The sequence below is a fragment of the Drosophila virilis genome, chromosome 4 (genome assembly GCF_030788295.1).
Source record: "Drosophila virilis strain 15010-1051.87 chromosome 4, Dvir_AGI_RSII-ME, whole genome shotgun sequence".
NCBI lineage: Eukaryota > Metazoa > Arthropoda > Insecta > Diptera > Drosophilidae > Drosophila > Drosophila virilis.
This window is the reverse complement of record NC_091546.1, coordinates 3595829-3612517: the sequence shown is the minus strand read 5'-3', so window position 1 is coordinate 3612517 and position 16689 is coordinate 3595829. Positions and strand designations below refer to the sequence as shown.

Genomic DNA, 16689 nt, shown 5'->3' with positions numbered 1-16689 from the left:
CAGGCGGCTGCAAGCGGAAGTGTTATTAATTAATTATAAGCGACACCTGTACGTGTGCAGCTGCTTTGTGGCAGACAAATCCCAAAGGGATGCACAATTTGCATGCCACACAAATCAAAGTGCAATTAAACGCAGAAAACAACAGAAATTTAAGCCCAGCCCTGAAGGGAGTTTAGCAATCATCGCAGGGAAAACTGCGAGAAAAAAAATCGGAAGACAACTGAAAGCAAAGCATTTGGCAAACATTTTATTTTTGAAGTATTTTCCTTCTTTATTTTTCTGTGGCCAAGAAACATTTCAGAACGAAACAAACTGATTTGACCAACTTAAGTTGATTACGCCCGGAGAGAAATAACGGGACGGGACATGAGGAGAACAAGAACAAGAGGATGTCGGGTGTAGGATGTAGGGTGTAGGCGTGCAGCATCGAGTAACAAGCATAACAAACAATTCATTTTGTAAGTAGAATTGTGCGTCGTGGATTTAGCGACAAAATCCGACCCAGTGTTACGTGGGAAAAACTGAGATTAGAGTCGGAGACGAAATGGAGACATTTCAATGGGCGACTGGGAAAATGTAAAGAAATTCTGTCAAGCTGGCATAATCTGCGCTCAGCGCCGTTTGCTTATTTGCATAAAATAATTGAAAGGCGAAATTTAAAAGAATCAACAAAGGCGCCTAAGCAAAGAGACGAGAAACGCAAAAGCGAGAAAACAAGAACCAGCAACGAGCCAAAGGACCACTTCAAATGGACAAAGGCTGCGCACTAAAATCCAGTACCAAACCAATTATCGAGAGTGTCCGGCAAGTAGATATCCTGTAACCAATATAGGAGTTGCATGAGATCTACCAAAACAAGCGACAAGCAGGAAGATACCTGACAGTTCTTTTTTGAAAAACGTAGGCGTTTGTTGTCCGATCGATATACGATATACAGAGACTTAAGCTGACAATCGACAATTATAATCTCTATCGGTCAGATCGACAGACAATTTCAATATGCCCAATTTGGCACATTTTCAATGGTTACAGGGTATAACAAGAAAAACTGTGAAATAACAACGGTCAAGTGAGCGAGCGCCCAGCAAGTGCACTAATTACTTGTGCAGCGTCCCAGTGCAGGAGTCCCAGCCACCCGGCCGCTACTAACAAAGAGAACGTTTCCTTTTTTGAACAGGTTCATCATGATTATGATGATGGGTTAGCCTCTGGGGTGCCATTTGCCAATTTAATTGGTCGACCAACGACATTTACTGGTTAAGGCTGATGTAAAATAACTGTCTGCTGATTGACTAATTGGCCATGGCTTTGAGCCAGCTCCCAACAGCCCCCTTTTGGTTGCCTTGTATGTGTTGTGGCAATTACACGATTTGTGCTGCATCCTTCGCTGGGCAATTAATAAACGCCAGCAATTCAATTAAATGGTATTAAATATGGTCAATACCTGAGCGGCCATTAAAACGTGTCTGCCCCAGTGCATGTCTGGGCCCCAGCGAATGCTCGTCGCGTGCACCTCAATTAACCTCACAGCAACATCAAGTCAGAGTGCACAAGTCAATATTGCTCGACAGGAAGTTACTCTGTAGCCAGCTCCAAGCACAAACATATTCCAAATTAACTCCCAAAAACACACAGGCGTATAGAAATTCGGAGTGTGCGGCGATTTGGGCAAGGAGATGCCAATATATAATAAAGGCAATACCTTATGATATGAGATATGCCTCCGTCTGCCTGTTACTAACATTTGCGCAATTTCATAAAACTCTTTTTCGCTTGTTAATGAATTACAGGGTATCACAGCAAACATGCAACTGTCCCACTGGTCCATAGTGAATGCTGCGCTCGGCATGCTCGCTGTGGGTGGGCGAGGAAAGGATGGGCCACATTGCAATCGCATCACGTCAACAGAAAGCTCAGCACTTAACTGTCACAATTAATTGACACACACGCATACACACGCTCACAAAACCGTATTTAAATGGCAGGGACGACAGACAATCAGAAAATGCGAATCCTGGCCGGCGGACAGAAGCAGCTGTATAAATACGCATTGAGATTTACACCTAGCACGTCGCACCACCGACTACCTCCTGCCACCGTCCAACGAACACCGCCCACAACGCTTGTCACTTGCCAATTGTCGTTTTCATCAACTTAATTGAATTCAACTTCGAACATTAAAAGCAGCGTATCGTGAGAGGGGCCGGGCGGGGCAGTCAATGAGGGAGTGCCAACCACGTGTTGCAGCTTTGCTGTTTACACAGTTAACGCAGACATCAAATTTGGGCCAGTCTTTGTATAATTTTTTAAAATCCCCACGCACGTCCCCGAGAGCCGCAGACGCCACCTGAGCCAGATTTGAACGTCACCTTCGCAGACTGTGCTCCGGTCTCTTTCCAACTATGAACAAGTAAAAAACGTTGCAATCGGCTATGCCTGACTACGATATACTCTGTTCGAAGTGTAAAAACAGCTCAAAATTATTCAAAAATCCATGCTGGCTTCATTTTTTCTTTATAGCTCTCAAACTGTAAGCCCAAAAGACAGTGAGTTTCAAAGGGTGTGCTTGGAAAATATTGACGTGTGTAAATCTTGGGGTAAAATTAATGCAATTAAGACTAAAAGCACGATGAAAGACGTGGGCTTCATTACTTGGATTGACGACTCTCAAACGGTAACCCCAAACGCAATGGCTTTCGAACTGTGGTCGTAGAAAATATCGGGTGGCTGTAATGCAGTGACTTATTGTTTATATGAAATCTCTGCTTGATTATTACAGCAAGTGACTCTCAAACTGTGAGCCCAATTGCTGTGGGTCTAAAACTGTCTCCCCGGGAAACATGAATGTCTGGCTTTTGCTGGCGACAGTTGATGTGCACTTCATTTTTATCACTTGGTAAACTCACGTAATTTATGTCAAACTTGTTGACTGCAGCTCCAGCTCTAGCGGTTAGCACGCCCACCCAAAGGGGGCGTGGCCAACAAACTTTAAGCACCTTGTCTGACGCACATATACAGGAGTATAAATTGCTAGTTTAAAGGATACGGTGTTAGCAAACGATATACCCCCTTTTGACTTTGTAAACGGGTATAAAAAAGGAAGACGAAGAACAACAGCAACAACGGCTGACGTAAACAGGTAACGCATCAGATTTTAATTATGCAAAAAGCTGGCGCTGAAAGACGCTGATTGATTGCCGACACTCAACGCCAATGATGTAGTTTAAAATAGCACTGAAAGTGGGAATTGAAACTTAAGAAAGCCAACTGAAACAATTGTCGTTGTACACAAAAATCAATAATTAAACTTGTAACAAAAAGGGAACTAAAAACCTATATGTTGCAGTAAAAATTGTAGGGCTCGAACCTAATGTGCGTTTTCGTTATCTACTAAATTATGTTCAAACTGAGATACATATTTGGGCAATTCAAAAAAATCAAGTCTTGAAAAGGTAAAGCGAAGTTCGATACTTATCGATTTATAGATTTATCGAAAACCAGAGTAATTATTATTATACGTGCAATGGTTTTTAAAAATCGATAATTCTCAAGAGATAATCAGAGTCTGTGTCGTATTTAGTGTGCGTTTATACGAGAGCTTATATACCAAATCTTGCCTCTCTTTTAAATACCCTAATATTAACGTAGATTACGACAGAAAAAATAGGTAAGGAAACTATTTTTATCGATTTAAAAATGCCTACAGAAAAATAAAAAATATTTTAATTGAAAATAAATTACAAGAACTTATAGAACACACTCTGAGACAGGTAGTGTACTTGTTTATGAGTATATAAGTATAAACAGGAGGAAGGCATCGAGAATGTTCTTTGAAAGCATGGAAATATGCATATCCATGAACTATCCAGCTTTATGCTAGCATTTTGCGCCTGACATTCTTAACCAACGAAATAATTGTCTATGATATTTCAGAGCGTTGTCCTGCGCACATTTCGTCCTGCGGTAAACCAAGCACTATACGCATCCTGGTTGAAAACACCCAAAAGGCAACGCACAGAATAAGAAGTTATGAATACTGACATTGCCTGCCATTACCGTGACCCTGCCGACGGCCTGTCCAGCCTGTCCTGCCAAAGGCTTGCACTGTTACTCGCTGTGCATTCGCCTCCGATTTCTGCTGCTTCGTTCGCCACCGCCTCATCCTCTTGCAGACTGGCGCTATCGATGTCGCCGAACTTTTTGGTAAATGACAAAAATGTCCATTAAATTTATTAGACGAATCTGTGCTGGCTGCATCATCAGCAGTCTACCCACCGAATCCCCCGCTCCAACATGGCTCGCTTTTCAGACTGTTGTTGTTGTTGTTTTTGTTGTGTCTGTCTGTCCGAGCGTCTGCGAATACTTTCGTTAATGGCTGCATTTTTGGGGTTTGGTTTGGGGGGGCCAAACACTCATCGCCCTTTCGGCGCTTTTACGCAACACTTTCGCATAAAAACAGATTTTCATGTTATTTCGACATTTCCTTTAACTTGGGCCAGCTCCTTTTGGCGTACTTCAATTTTATTAAAAAGGAAAAAGTTTATGCGCGACGTTTCCTCCTACTTTTTTTTTTTGCCCTCAAACAAGCTGCACAGGACGCATTTCCGAGCTCGTTAAACTTTTTTTTTTATTTTTATTTTTCTTGACTGGCAGCCGGCATTGAAATTCGAAATGTCACAGCAATAATCTGTCAAGTTGGATTCGTTGTAAGCAGCGCCCGCTGCTCTCTTCTCTAATCGAAAATGCATGCTCTCAAATTTGATTTGGCGGAAGTGCGCTTCGATCATGGGCCATACGAGGACGAGTGCGAACAAGTTTCAAATTTCCTGCCAGGACTTGAGAGTCGGCTCTGTCGACGCGCCTCCTTCTGACTTCATAAAGTCCTAACACACACACACACACACACACACACACACACATCGCTGCACATTTTATTTCCGGCAAATTAGGCTCCGGCTTTGGACCTGACCACACTAAAGTCGTTTTCCGTCTTAGCAGCAGCTTTTCGTTAGCGTTGACATTGCTCATACGCCCCCTTCCCCTCCTCTGTGCCCCCCCATTCGCACTCGGCCGATAGACGACAGCCAATACTTAACTCCCAGCAGACCGTCATCAATACAAAAACATGAAAATGATAACAGACAATTTATTGAAGCGCAGTTCTATGTCAGTTCAGCCACACCCACCACAACCAGGCCAACCACACACACACACATAGACATACTCCCAAATGAGTGGACAGCACATGGCTTGCCTCACAAAAGTAGGCAACACAAGATTTGGGCCAGGCACAGTGGGACCAAAAGACTGCACAACTTTTTTGATTAAATTAAATATTTAAAGGCTTTTCTATGCTGGCCGATATCCACAATATTATTAAACTTTCTTTTTCTTCATTATTTTTTGTTGTTTCTTTTTTTACTCTCTACAAGCTTTTTTAGTAGAAAGTTAAAGAAGTTAAAGTTAAAGTCGTTCCATGTTTTTCGTCAAACTTTACGTTTGAATTCACTTGATGGATTATGGAATATGTGGAAAAAATCGATTCTTCACAAGAATGGTAACAAAATAACATTAGTGGAAATATTGCAGCAGATTCGAATGGAAATTCATGTGCCAATCGAAAAGAAATTCACAAAAAGAATCAAAACTCAAAGGATAATTCATGCAATAATGCTTTAACTTGTAAAATATTTGAAAATAAATATAGCCTTGTTGCCATACGATTTAGAGAAGCAATATTCATATGGGCAATTCGAAGGAAAATGGGATTAAAAACTTTGATTAAATCGTGGGTATATTTTAGTGAATAGACGTGTAATTATTATTATCCGCCTTTGCCAGCCTAGTGTTTTACATAATTTTGCTTTTTCCTCATCAGCTTTTCACCCATTTTTCGCCAGTAAAATCTTTACACATTTTGGCAATCGATTTCATCTATTTCAACCATTGTACATTGCACACAATACTGTGCTAAGCCGGGAATCGCAATTGTAGAATAGGCCAGCTCGAGTTCATGATTATTATGATTTGTCGATGCCCGTTTCGTATCTGTATTTCATATTTTGCGAGAAGTAAAAATCGTACGCAGTTTCTATTCCGCTGCGTGCGGATATTTATTTATTGCTGGCAATTTATCGATTGTATTTGGCATTGTCGAAATCAGCTTAAATTCTATGTCATGCATTTGTTATCGGGCGTCGAACCCCTAAATGGAAAACTCATTCTCAAAACTCAACTCATGAATCTCATTCACAATGTTCACGCACTGACAAATATGCGCGAGCCCATTTTGAATGCAAAGCTATTTTGCATGTATTTTGATTTTGTCGTTGGCTTCTTTTGGCCTTGTTTTTGCTTTTGCTGTCGTTGTCTGCCAGGTGCAAAACATTTGCCAGACACCCCACGCATTTCCCATGGCCACCCCCTTAAAGCAGCTTAGCAGCCCGTGTCAATGGCTCTGTGCGTGCGAATTTGTTGCTTGCCAGGCTTAGGGGCAGGCGCTGAAGCAGCCGAAAAACCACTGACAGGCAATTAGAGCTGACCCTTTGTCGTGTTTTTTTCTGTCGTGACACGAACACGCACGACTCAGTTAGATGTGAATTGTTAAGGTTAATGTTTAAGGAATGTTTAAGATATGTGCATTAAGAAGAAAACTAAGAAAGTAAATTAAACTAAATTAATCTACTGAAATATTATTATTAATTCTTTAAGAATAAATAAAATATAGTATTGTCAATAATACAATATTGAAGAATAATCCAAATTAAAAATAATCAAATCGAATATATTTAAATCAAATAAAATTTTAGTCGCCAATTTTCTGTGCCGCGCCCATCTCTATAGAGAATGTTGGTAGTAGCTGAAAGAGGCTAAAAGATGAAGCCGACCCTTAGTTAGCTGCACAGACATACAACATATATCATGGCGACGCCTCAGCTGTGGCATTTCACCTGCAGCTGTGCCGCAGGACGAGTATTAAGCAGACATTTTTATTTACGTTGATGGCCATAAACATTTGAATTACAATATAATATTTAAGCTAACCCCTCCAAACAGCGCAACTAACAAAAAGAAAGGCCAAAGCAAGAGCAAAAGCGAGAGCTGCCACTCCGACTCTGACTGGATGAAGGATTTATGGCTGCTGCAAATCTACGCTACTCACTTAATGCATTTTAATTTATTAAGCTGTCAATTCACACACACACACACACACACACACACATGCGTGTGTGTTTCTATCTGATGTCTGCTGTCTGACTAAAGCGTATGAATACCATTCACAACAACAAGCGAGTGCAACTCATTCAGCGACCACTTAAATGTTGTTAATTAACAAACAGCGCCAGCTCATACATGCATATATCTCCACTCTATATATCCATGCATCTATATATACGTATGTATATACATATATATATATAAAGCATGTTCCATGTTGAGGTTGCATTGTTGTCCGTCTCTCTGTTGCACACATCAAGCATTTATGCGTGTTCGCCGCTTGCTGCAGGGCTACCAAATCGTGTTGCCTGTCGGCTAACAGTTTGTCGAAATGCCACTCAAATTGTTGCTGCTGCTTCTGTACGAGTCCCCCCCTCCGCCATTTCAATTAGATACGTGTAAGCCACAGATACGAATGCAGAGAAGCACACATGCAGGTAGAACTAGCATGAGTGCTATAGTGGTGGAGTGATAGGAGTGATCGACTTAAAGATACCCTCAAACCAAGGCCAAGTTGACGTTGTAAACATTTTATATTTCTTTTATATATAAGAAGTAACTTTTCCGAGATTTGGTCTGTATATACTTTACAAGAGATCCACACAGGAAATTTTGATGTTGCTAACTCTTCTAATCTTCGAGTTAAGCAAAACAACCCTTCTCCAAAATATATATATTTTTAAAATTATAAAAATTGAAGACGTACAAAATTTAAACGTCGTTCTGTTGATGTTATAAAAGAATAGCTGTTTCAAATTTCAAGTCTTTAGCTTTTTAGTTACCAAGATCAAAGTTTTCCCACAGATGGACAGGCAGACAAACATATTGTATAAATATATTTTATATATATATATATATATATGTTTGGATTCCATCACATATTACACATTCTTCTTGGTTATACCCTTTCTTGAATCCATTTCTAAGTCTTGCAGGGTATAATTCGAGTGGCCCTAACAGGTTCACAATGCTGAGCACTTTTGCACACACGTTTTGCTCCTTTGCTATATATAGCTAGGCAAACTTATGCTACACATACGCACACACAAACAGTTAAACCTATTGTCTGTTTAAATATGAGCAACAGATTAAAATCTAATTTAAAGTTGAATCGGTCAAGTTTTTGCATGTTTTTCCACTTCAAGTTTAATTAATATGTTAAGCCCATAAAAGCTCCAACGGTAAACTAAAGCCGGGCAGCTGTTGTTGTTGTTGTTGTTGTTGTAGTTGTTACTGTTGTTGTTGTTATTAAGCCTCTGTAAACACATGGCCCTAAGCACACACACACACACACACAAGCTGTAATGACATCCAAGGCTGAAGTCGAGTCAGATTTAATCTTTTGGTTTTGAAAAAGCTATAAAGCTATAGAAATCACATATTAAACCAGCATAACATATAATAATTATATAAACAACGACGACAAGTGGCGCTTTGTGTCTTTAATGCACATTTTAAAGTGTTGTTAAACACTTATAGAGCACACACACAGACACACACGTTGATCAACACTCGATGTGGCTGTAATTTGACGCTGAGAAGTAGGCAACAGAAAATGTTAAATGCATTTCACGCACTGCGGTTGACGCTGTGCCGTCCCGCCCCCCTCTATCCCCTCCCAACCCCCTGTGCATAGCACTATTTTGCCACTGTCTGCTTTTTCAGTGTCTGCCAGTGTCATCGAGTGTGCTGCACGTTAGTGTTGACATGGGCGTGGCACATGCCGCCTGTTAAATTTTAGGCATTTCGCAAGCACGCATTGCAAATACCGCCCACTGCTGACACCTAACCACACCTCCACCCTCCCCCCTCCCCCCCCCCCTTTCTGCTGCTGCTGCACAGGACAGTTTTCAAAAGTTTATGCAAATTTCAATTAAACAAGCAACCCCCGTGCCCACACCTCAGCGGTTGTTCAACTATTTTTATCAGCCAGCTTTTACGCTTATCCCGAAATGCAAATGTCCTGACAACATTTTGATGCCTGCCAACGACCAGAGCCGACATCAGACGCATTATCCGTTCACGCCCGGCCAGATGTGATTTATTTATTAGATTGGCTGGAGAACTAAGGGCTGCGGTCCTAATGTGGCCACAGCCAATTTTTGACGCCTATGTGTGTGGCGTTTGCGTGATATTTTAGAGCCTCATTTTTGCGGCAGAGGACACGACAGTTTATGGCATTAACATAATTCGAACTTGTTGCACTGCGTTTCACTATTATTATTGCATTAGGTTGATTATAAAAACATTAGAAAAATAAGGTGTCAAACGTATTAGTACACTGAGCCAAATAAAAGTATTTAAGCGAACAGTTTAGTAATGTAGACGTATTATTTACTTATTCTTATATTTATCTTATTCAAATGTGCGAAATATGCTTATTAAAAACAAATATGTGTGAATGCGATTCTTATAAATTCAAGTTTAACAAATTGTGTTTACAATATAATAAGATGTATTTCTATTCATTTTGTTTAATTTCTCTCCTCCTCTCTCCATCTTTCCCTCTCTATCTCCTCTTCCCTCTTTATCACCCATCTCTCTTTCTCTCTCTCTCTTTTTCTTCCTCCCTCTCTTTCTCTCTCTCTCTTTCGTTCTCTCATTCTCTTTCGTTCTCCATCTCCTCTCTCTATTTCCCGCCGTCCCTCTCTCTCTCTCTCACCCATGCACCCTGCCTCTCATTTTTCCAATTGTCTTCTCTATCTTTCTCTTTCAATTATTTTCTTTTTAAATATATTAAAAAAGTCACCTTAGGGATTCAAAATCCGTACTTTTCCATTATGTTTTGAGGAACAATCATATATTTGGTCTTTTCTTTTTGTCTCAGTGTATTAGTGCATGCAAAAATTCTTACACATGTGTTGTGCAGAACTTGTTCAACACTTTTATCATTGGAATTGCAAATTTTTTGTCAGTAACTTGAGAAAGACACATGACAACAGCACAGCACGGTACCCAAACACACTCACACACGCACACACACTCGCTGGGGAGGGTTGGTTGGAAATATATGACATCAAAAAGGTAGCGAGTCCATGCGCAGCTGGTATTTAACATATTTAAGCCCAAAACTAAAAGAGCAGAATTAAAATTCAGCCCAAATGAAAAGGAAGCAAATGGAATAAATTAAGTTGAAAATCGCTTTTATATTGAGGCCGAGGAACGTCCAAAACGCACTCCTCCAAACGTATTCCCGGAACTTGTATGTGTACTACTTACGTACACTCGGAGAAATCATAAGAAAAAATGTAATCAAATGAAGTAAAAACGCTGACAAAATCGGTGCCAGATTTCGAAATCATCTGCTATACAAATTTTTTAATTTTGGAATATTCAAGAAGGGAATGAAATACGTGTAAATTCTATCCCGTTTAGAGTGTCCTTTTTCTTTGAGTGTATTTATGTATGTGCGCGTGTCTTTAAATGTTCCCCGAGCTGAATTGTTGCTTTTATTGCACGTAAATAAAGTCATAAAGTCATCATTACACGCTCGCCAACAAGCACTGACATTGAGCACAAAGCGACAGACATTGGGACAAAGGGCAAGCAACCGAGGGCAGTGAGGGGAGGGGGCAGGAGGTCTCGGCGTCGGGGGTTCAGAGGCCAGCATCAGTTTGCAGTTGGTGGCATTGTCAAATTCAAAAGGACAAAGTTTTGTGGCCGCGATAAAAATTCGAAAATGTGCACAAATTACTTAAAACATATTAAAAAGTGGGCGTATCATACGCCCACAACGTTGACAAAATTAACAAAAAGAAAAATAATCCAACACACACGCATAAAAGTGAATTCCTTTTGGAAACTTTTGCTCTTGCTGACAAAATGCGGGCAGATTTCATGCACTTTTATGGGCCGTTTTGTCGCTGCAATTTCACAAAAATTTCAACTTTGTTATTAACGTTAGTAAATTCAAACTGGCAAAGCAAAGCGTTTGTCATATGCATGATATATCTGCACACAAAGGCACATAATATCTCAGTACCTTAGTTTATCTATGTTAATGTGTTTCCCAAAAAATAATTTGTTGTCCGGCTAAACAAATATATCTGCATGGAAAAATACGTCTATTTTTTGCAGCCGTATCGAAAGCCGTCATCTGATGCGCTAAAATAAAACCTGCTGCCAACAAAATATCAAGAGTTTTGTATAGTATTTCGGCTCCAGTAAATCCAATCCATTAAAGCTTTCAAAATGTAGACCATTTTTTTAGAAATTATCCCTTTGTTTTCCTTGCACTGTGTGTTTATTTAAAACATATTTACTTGTCTCCTTTCTATATAGAATTAAGATTTGTGAACTAAATCCCTAGGCATCAACAGTAAGTACTGTGAGAGCTTTCTAATCTATATAAAGTTAAAGCTTACAATTTTTTAGCCCCAAGCTTTACTATTTAGAATTCATATTTAAAATTCGTTAATTTATAAAACATAACTTCCAGTTATGTGAGTTTTTCGAGAATAAAAATCGGCCAGATACCAAAGCTTTCTGCTTGCTAACCACAAAAAGTGCATATAGTTGTTAATGAAAATAGAATGGATAAGCAATAGCTTTTGCAGGCAAGCAGGTCCGACTGGGTCTGTGCGTGCCTGTGCCTGCAAATGTGCAATGTACGCATGTGTACATATTCTTTCGCTGCATAGATGTAGAGATGCACATATATGTATGCATGTACACACATACATACATACATTACTATTTGCACGATGTGCTTGCATTTATATACATATGTATGTAGGTATGTATTCAATTCTCACTTACCGCACGCACCATATGTTCTGATCTAGGCTTGCGGCGGCTGCTCTCTTCATGCTGCGCGCATATCGCAGTATTGTACATTCGTTTTGTTGACACATTGTTATTATATAAACACTTAAACACACATTACACAAACACGCATTTCACTTAATTATACAATTTATTTGTCACGCACAGCTCAAAAATTTAACTTTACACTCGCGAGATTTGCTAATTGGCGCGTACAACGGTTCTTTTTGTTATCGATATACGCTGACAGCCAGCACTGCCGCTGTGGCCATTTCCAACACTTCAATGCCGTTACATGAGCCCCATCAAAACAAAAACAGCTGACTGCAGCGTGCAGTGGCAAACGAAAGAAAAGTGTTTGGCGGCGAAATGTTGCAAAATCTTTCGCGGACATTCTTGCGCCGGCAATACGCCAAGGCTGCCGCACAAATCAAGACAAAAGAAATCGAATCGAGTCACAGTAAGCCGCTTATCAGCTGCCGACGCACACAATTCAATCTGCTGCAGCATGAGCGAGCGGACGCAAAGTTTGGCACCCTGCCACTATGCTCCAAGGGTTGGCTGCATCATAAGTCCAAGGGCGATCACTTTACGCTGAATGCCAGCATCACAAGCGCGCAGCTAAAGGCAGAGATGAAGAGTTTGAGCGACTTCCTGGCCACATCTGAAATTCAGATGCATCCGCAGCTGCTAGAGAACCTGCAGCAGGAGCTGGGCATCAAGCAGCTGACGGGCATTCAGGCCCAAGCCATGCCCATTGTGGATGGCAGCTTTCACACACTTATTGCCGCCGAAACGGGCTGCGGCAAGACCCTTGCCTACCTGTTGCCCGTGCTAAATAAGAGACTCAAGGACAAATCCCCAGAGTCGGGCGAGCGACACTTTAATACGCCCAGCGTGCTGATACTCACGCCCGGACGCGAGCTGGCCACACAAATCGCACAGGTTGCCCGAAAGCTGTGCGCGAACACGGAGCTAAAGGTGAAGGCACTTCTCGGCGGAAATACCAAACAATTAATGCTGAATCCACAATTCGAGGAGGTGGACATATTGGTGGCGACTTTGGGCGCCATCAGCAAGCTGGTTACAACTGGCATCTATCACATGGAGCAGGTCCGTCATGTGGTGCTGGACGAGGCAGACACGCTGCTGGATGATTCGTTTACGGAAAAGCTTACCTACTTCATGAGGAGATTTCCCGTAAGTCTGCATTTTCCAAATCCAAAGCAGCTGTTTACATTTCTGCTCCTTAGTTCCACAGAAATCACGTACAGGATGCGCGCATTGTGGGCACCCAGCTTCTGCTCGCCTCGGCCACGATGCCCACCAATACACGCGAGATACTGCAACGCGTCATCGATGTAGAAACTATACGTGAGGTGGTCAGTCCACATTTGCATCATCTTATGGCGCATGTGACACAAAAGTTTCTGCGCATGTCCAAGTCGGATCGTCCGGCCAACCTGCTGACCCTGGTCAAGCAGGACTTGGCCAAGCATCGTCCCCTGATTGTCTTCAGCAACAAGTCAGCAACCAGCGACTATGTGTCCATTTTTCTAAACAACAGCGGCGTAAATTGTCTCAATCTAAATGGCGATATGTTAATGAAGATACGTTTGGGCCGCTTCGAGGAGTTCCAGCGTGGCCAGTGCGATGTCCTGTCCACCACAGATGTGGGCAGTCGCGGCCTGGACACAACGCGCGCACGTCATGTGCTCAATTTTGATTTCCCACTGCACATCTCCGACTATATACATCGCTGCGGCCGCATTGGGCGCGTGGGCAGCTCAGAAAAGACACTGGTCACGAATTTCATTTCATCCCGTCGCGAGATTGATGTGGTGCAGCGCATCGAGCATGCGGCACGCACCGGCGGCCTGCTGCCCAATGTCAATGCGAACATTAAGAATATCATTAACAAGCGCATTATGGCTGACATGAAGGAGGCGGGCGTACCGATGCCGCAGGAGGAGGCCTTCTAGTGTACATGTGTTAAATAAAGTTTAGTCACAAAGAACACGTTTCCCAGTCCACGAGGCATATATTTTACTGATTCTCGATTATTATTACCAGCTTTATATGCGCAAATAGTGATAGCCACTGTTGGCCACCGGGCGCCGCACCTTGCTTGGCGGCTTGAAGATCTTGCGCTTGGCAATGAGTATATCGGAGTGGATAATGTCGCTGCCGCCATTGGTTGAGGGTGAGTCCATGAAGTGCATTGCTGCAACGCCCTTAGGCTTGAGCAGCACGGGCCGACAGCCGGCAAATTTGAAGCGTATGGTGCCGGCGCAATTGAGTCGCAAATTGGGCTGCACCAGCTCGGGAAAGGCCTCGCACAGCGTAGGCTTCGGTTTGAGCGCCTTGCTGGGATCATCGCCATGGCACATGGCTGCCGCCAGCGTGCTCCATTCGAGGCGACGCACACCTGGCTGTGCCTCGAATCTGAAGGCCGGCTGTCTGGCATGCATATAACGTTTGGAGATCATTTTCTCATATGCATCTGCAAGCACATTCGAATTAGTTATCGGCAAGCCAGGTATTTTGGCGTCTACTCACTCGCATAGTGTACGAGAAAGGGCTGCAGGCTGCCCGCACCGCAGCCGTATTCCAGCCACTCGTACAAATGTATATCGTCGCGCCCGGCCAGGTATATAGCAGCTGGCGCCAAATCCCGCCAGAGACTGTCGGGTACATCGTTAACATTCAGCTTATATATGTAGGGTATAAACTCCCGAAAGGCGTATTCGCCCAGCGCGATGAGCCCGCGTATGGCACGACTGATGTATTTGAAATCTGCACAAGAACGAGGAATAGGTTGTTGAATGCATACAAACAGTTGTATATATAAGGACAATCGTTTACCCCGCTCATTGCACACGTCGCGTCCCTCAAAAAATCTGTTCAGGCGTCGCTTAATCAAAAATAAACACTCCGCATGCAAATATCCACTCTGTGCCGCCATTTGACCAATTGTTTCGCAGAGCTCGTCCACGTAGCTGTTGCCCACGGGGCTGGCAAAGTAGCTGGAGAGCTGTTGCGGCTCCTGCTGCTGCTGCTGTTGCTCGGCGGCCTCGCTGCCATCATCGTCCAGCTGCAGTTTGTAAATGGTCTGCCCCTGTGAGGTGTCGCTGGTGATGGTAATCTCTGGCACCGTCGGCTGTGACTGTTGCGGCGGCTGCTGCTGCTGTTGCTGCTCCTGCGCCTGCTGTTGCTGGGGTTGCTGCGCTTCTAGGTCCATGCTTTGACTGGCATACTGTTCGGCCTGCGCATCGCTGCCCAAGCCTGGCTCGAGCTTAAGCACTTTATCCAGCTCCATTGGCACCGGTGCTGCTTGATGTGATTGCGCCCGGCCATCGGTCACCTTGATCGTCTCATACGGCGCCATCAGCTGACTGATGAGCACCTCGGCCAGATGAAAATACTCCGGACGGCAATTGACGTGATTCGCCTGTGTGTTGTAATTACAGGCGCGCAACAGGCGCCAACAGCGTTGGCTCACCTGATCGTGCTGTTTGAATGCGAGCAACTGCAACATTTTGCTGACTATCACGCGGTAGCAGGCGCCCATTAACGGCGTTTGAAACGCCTGAGTAAGGGCTACGCTGCGTGCCTGGGAGTCGCCAAAGATTGCCGCTAAAGGGAGAAGTATTTTGGATGAACAGTTAGCACCAAGAGCAGCAGAAGCCATTCCAAGCGCTTACCAGTTACCAGGCTCTGCACAAACTGTTTCAACTGTTCGGTATTCTTGTCCTCCACCGGGCAGATGCAATGAAAGTCCGCATCATTTGGCAGCGAGAGCGTAATGTCCTTTTGAAACTCGTCGCGTAGCTCAAATATCTTGTCTGAGTGAAAGAAATAGCTGCCATCGTAGTCAATGCAATCCCAATCGCTGTCCATGGCGCCCAGCATGGGCGGCACATCCGCATCCTTAAGCACCTCATTGACCAGATCGTAGGTGACCACGCCGCCCGAGTGACGCGAATAAATCTTGACATTCTGTGAAATTATATGGAAATCATGCAATTGTCAAAAAATATTAAATCGGTATACATACATTAATCAGCTCCCAGACTTTGTAGGATGCATCTTCCGCCAGGCGCGCGCACACATCCTGCGAGAGCTCCACGTCCGTCTGGTCATGTTGCTCCCAGAAGATTTTTATGCTGCGTGGATCAAAGCCGGCGTAGCTTTTGTGATGACTCTGCAATGCGACAAAAATACTTTAAAGTTGACAACCTCAAGGTTTCCATAACTTCCTCCTACCACTTTGCCGGGATTGTTCGCCATTTCCGCAGCCACACCCACACCCACACCTTGTCCATGTCCAGCCACGGCAAAGGAAGCGTCAAAGAGATTATAATTGCTCAAACTGGTCGTTGGCGTTGTGGGCGTTGTGGCCATGTTTACATGCGTGGGCGTGGCTGGCAAGCTGCCCATGGGCACGCCAACATTTGTGGCTGAGACAGAATTTTTGCTACCAGACTCCAATTTGGTATTCTTCGAACGTGACTTTGTAGACTTTTTGCTAATTTTGCCAAGCGACGATTTGGCCGGCTCCTCCGCCGAGCCACCGCCTGATGTTTTCATACTGTTTTCTTATGTTATTTGCGTTGTTTATTTCACCTATGCAACTGCACGACGTTTTCTTTTATAAACAAATTTGGCAAACAGCTGATTGATGCAGTTGATACTTTGTGGCGGTCG

At 43.1% G+C, this 16689-nt stretch overlaps 4 protein-coding genes across 5 annotated transcripts in view; 1 reads left to right on the top strand and 3 right to left on the bottom strand.

Annotated features, from left to right (window-relative positions):
• Nucleotides 1-12062, bottom strand: part of Pkg21D (Protein kinase, cGMP-dependent at 21D) — a 37489-nt gene extending 25427 nt beyond the window's left edge. The window contains exon 1 of the mRNA XM_032438179.2: nt 11977-12062. Coding sequence (XP_032294070.1) covers nt 11977-12054 — 78 coding nt within the window. The 5' untranslated portion in view covers nt 12055-12062. The remainder of the gene's footprint in view (nt 1-11976) is intronic.
• ds (dachsous cadherin-related 1) overlaps nt 1-12126 on the bottom strand; it is a 221045-nt gene extending 208919 nt beyond the window's left edge. Inside the window, exon 1 of one of the 2 annotated variants that reach the window (XM_070209030.1) lies at nt 11986-12126. The gene's annotated coding sequence lies outside the window, so the exon portion shown is untranslated. Of the gene's footprint in view, nt 1-11976 lie in introns of both variants that reach the window. The other variant, XM_032438176.2, reaches the window with a different exon arrangement.
• Nucleotides 12127-12351: 225 nt separating this feature from the next.
• Dbp21E2 (putative ATP-dependent RNA helicase Dbp21E2) lies at nt 12352-13999 on the top strand. The gene is made up of 2 exons (XM_002052833.4): nt 12352-13182; nt 13236-13999. Exons 1-2 carry the CDS (start codon nt 12352-12354, stop codon nt 13962-13964), a joined length of 1560 nt encoding a protein of 519 aa, XP_002052869.1. The 3' UTR covers nt 13965-13999.
• Nucleotides 14000-16653, bottom strand: Saf6 (SAGA factor-like TAF6). Its single transcript, XM_002052834.4, has 6 exons — nt 16249-16653; nt 16040-16186; nt 15687-15981; nt 14848-15618; nt 14542-14778; nt 14000-14485 (listed from the first exon to the last, which is right to left on the bottom strand). The coding sequence occupies exons 1-6, from the start codon at nt 16570-16572 to the stop codon at nt 14058-14060; spliced, it is 2202 nt and encodes a 733-aa protein (XP_002052870.1). The 5' UTR covers nt 16573-16653; the 3' UTR covers nt 14000-14057.
• Nucleotides 16654-16689: the final 36 nt, after the last annotated feature.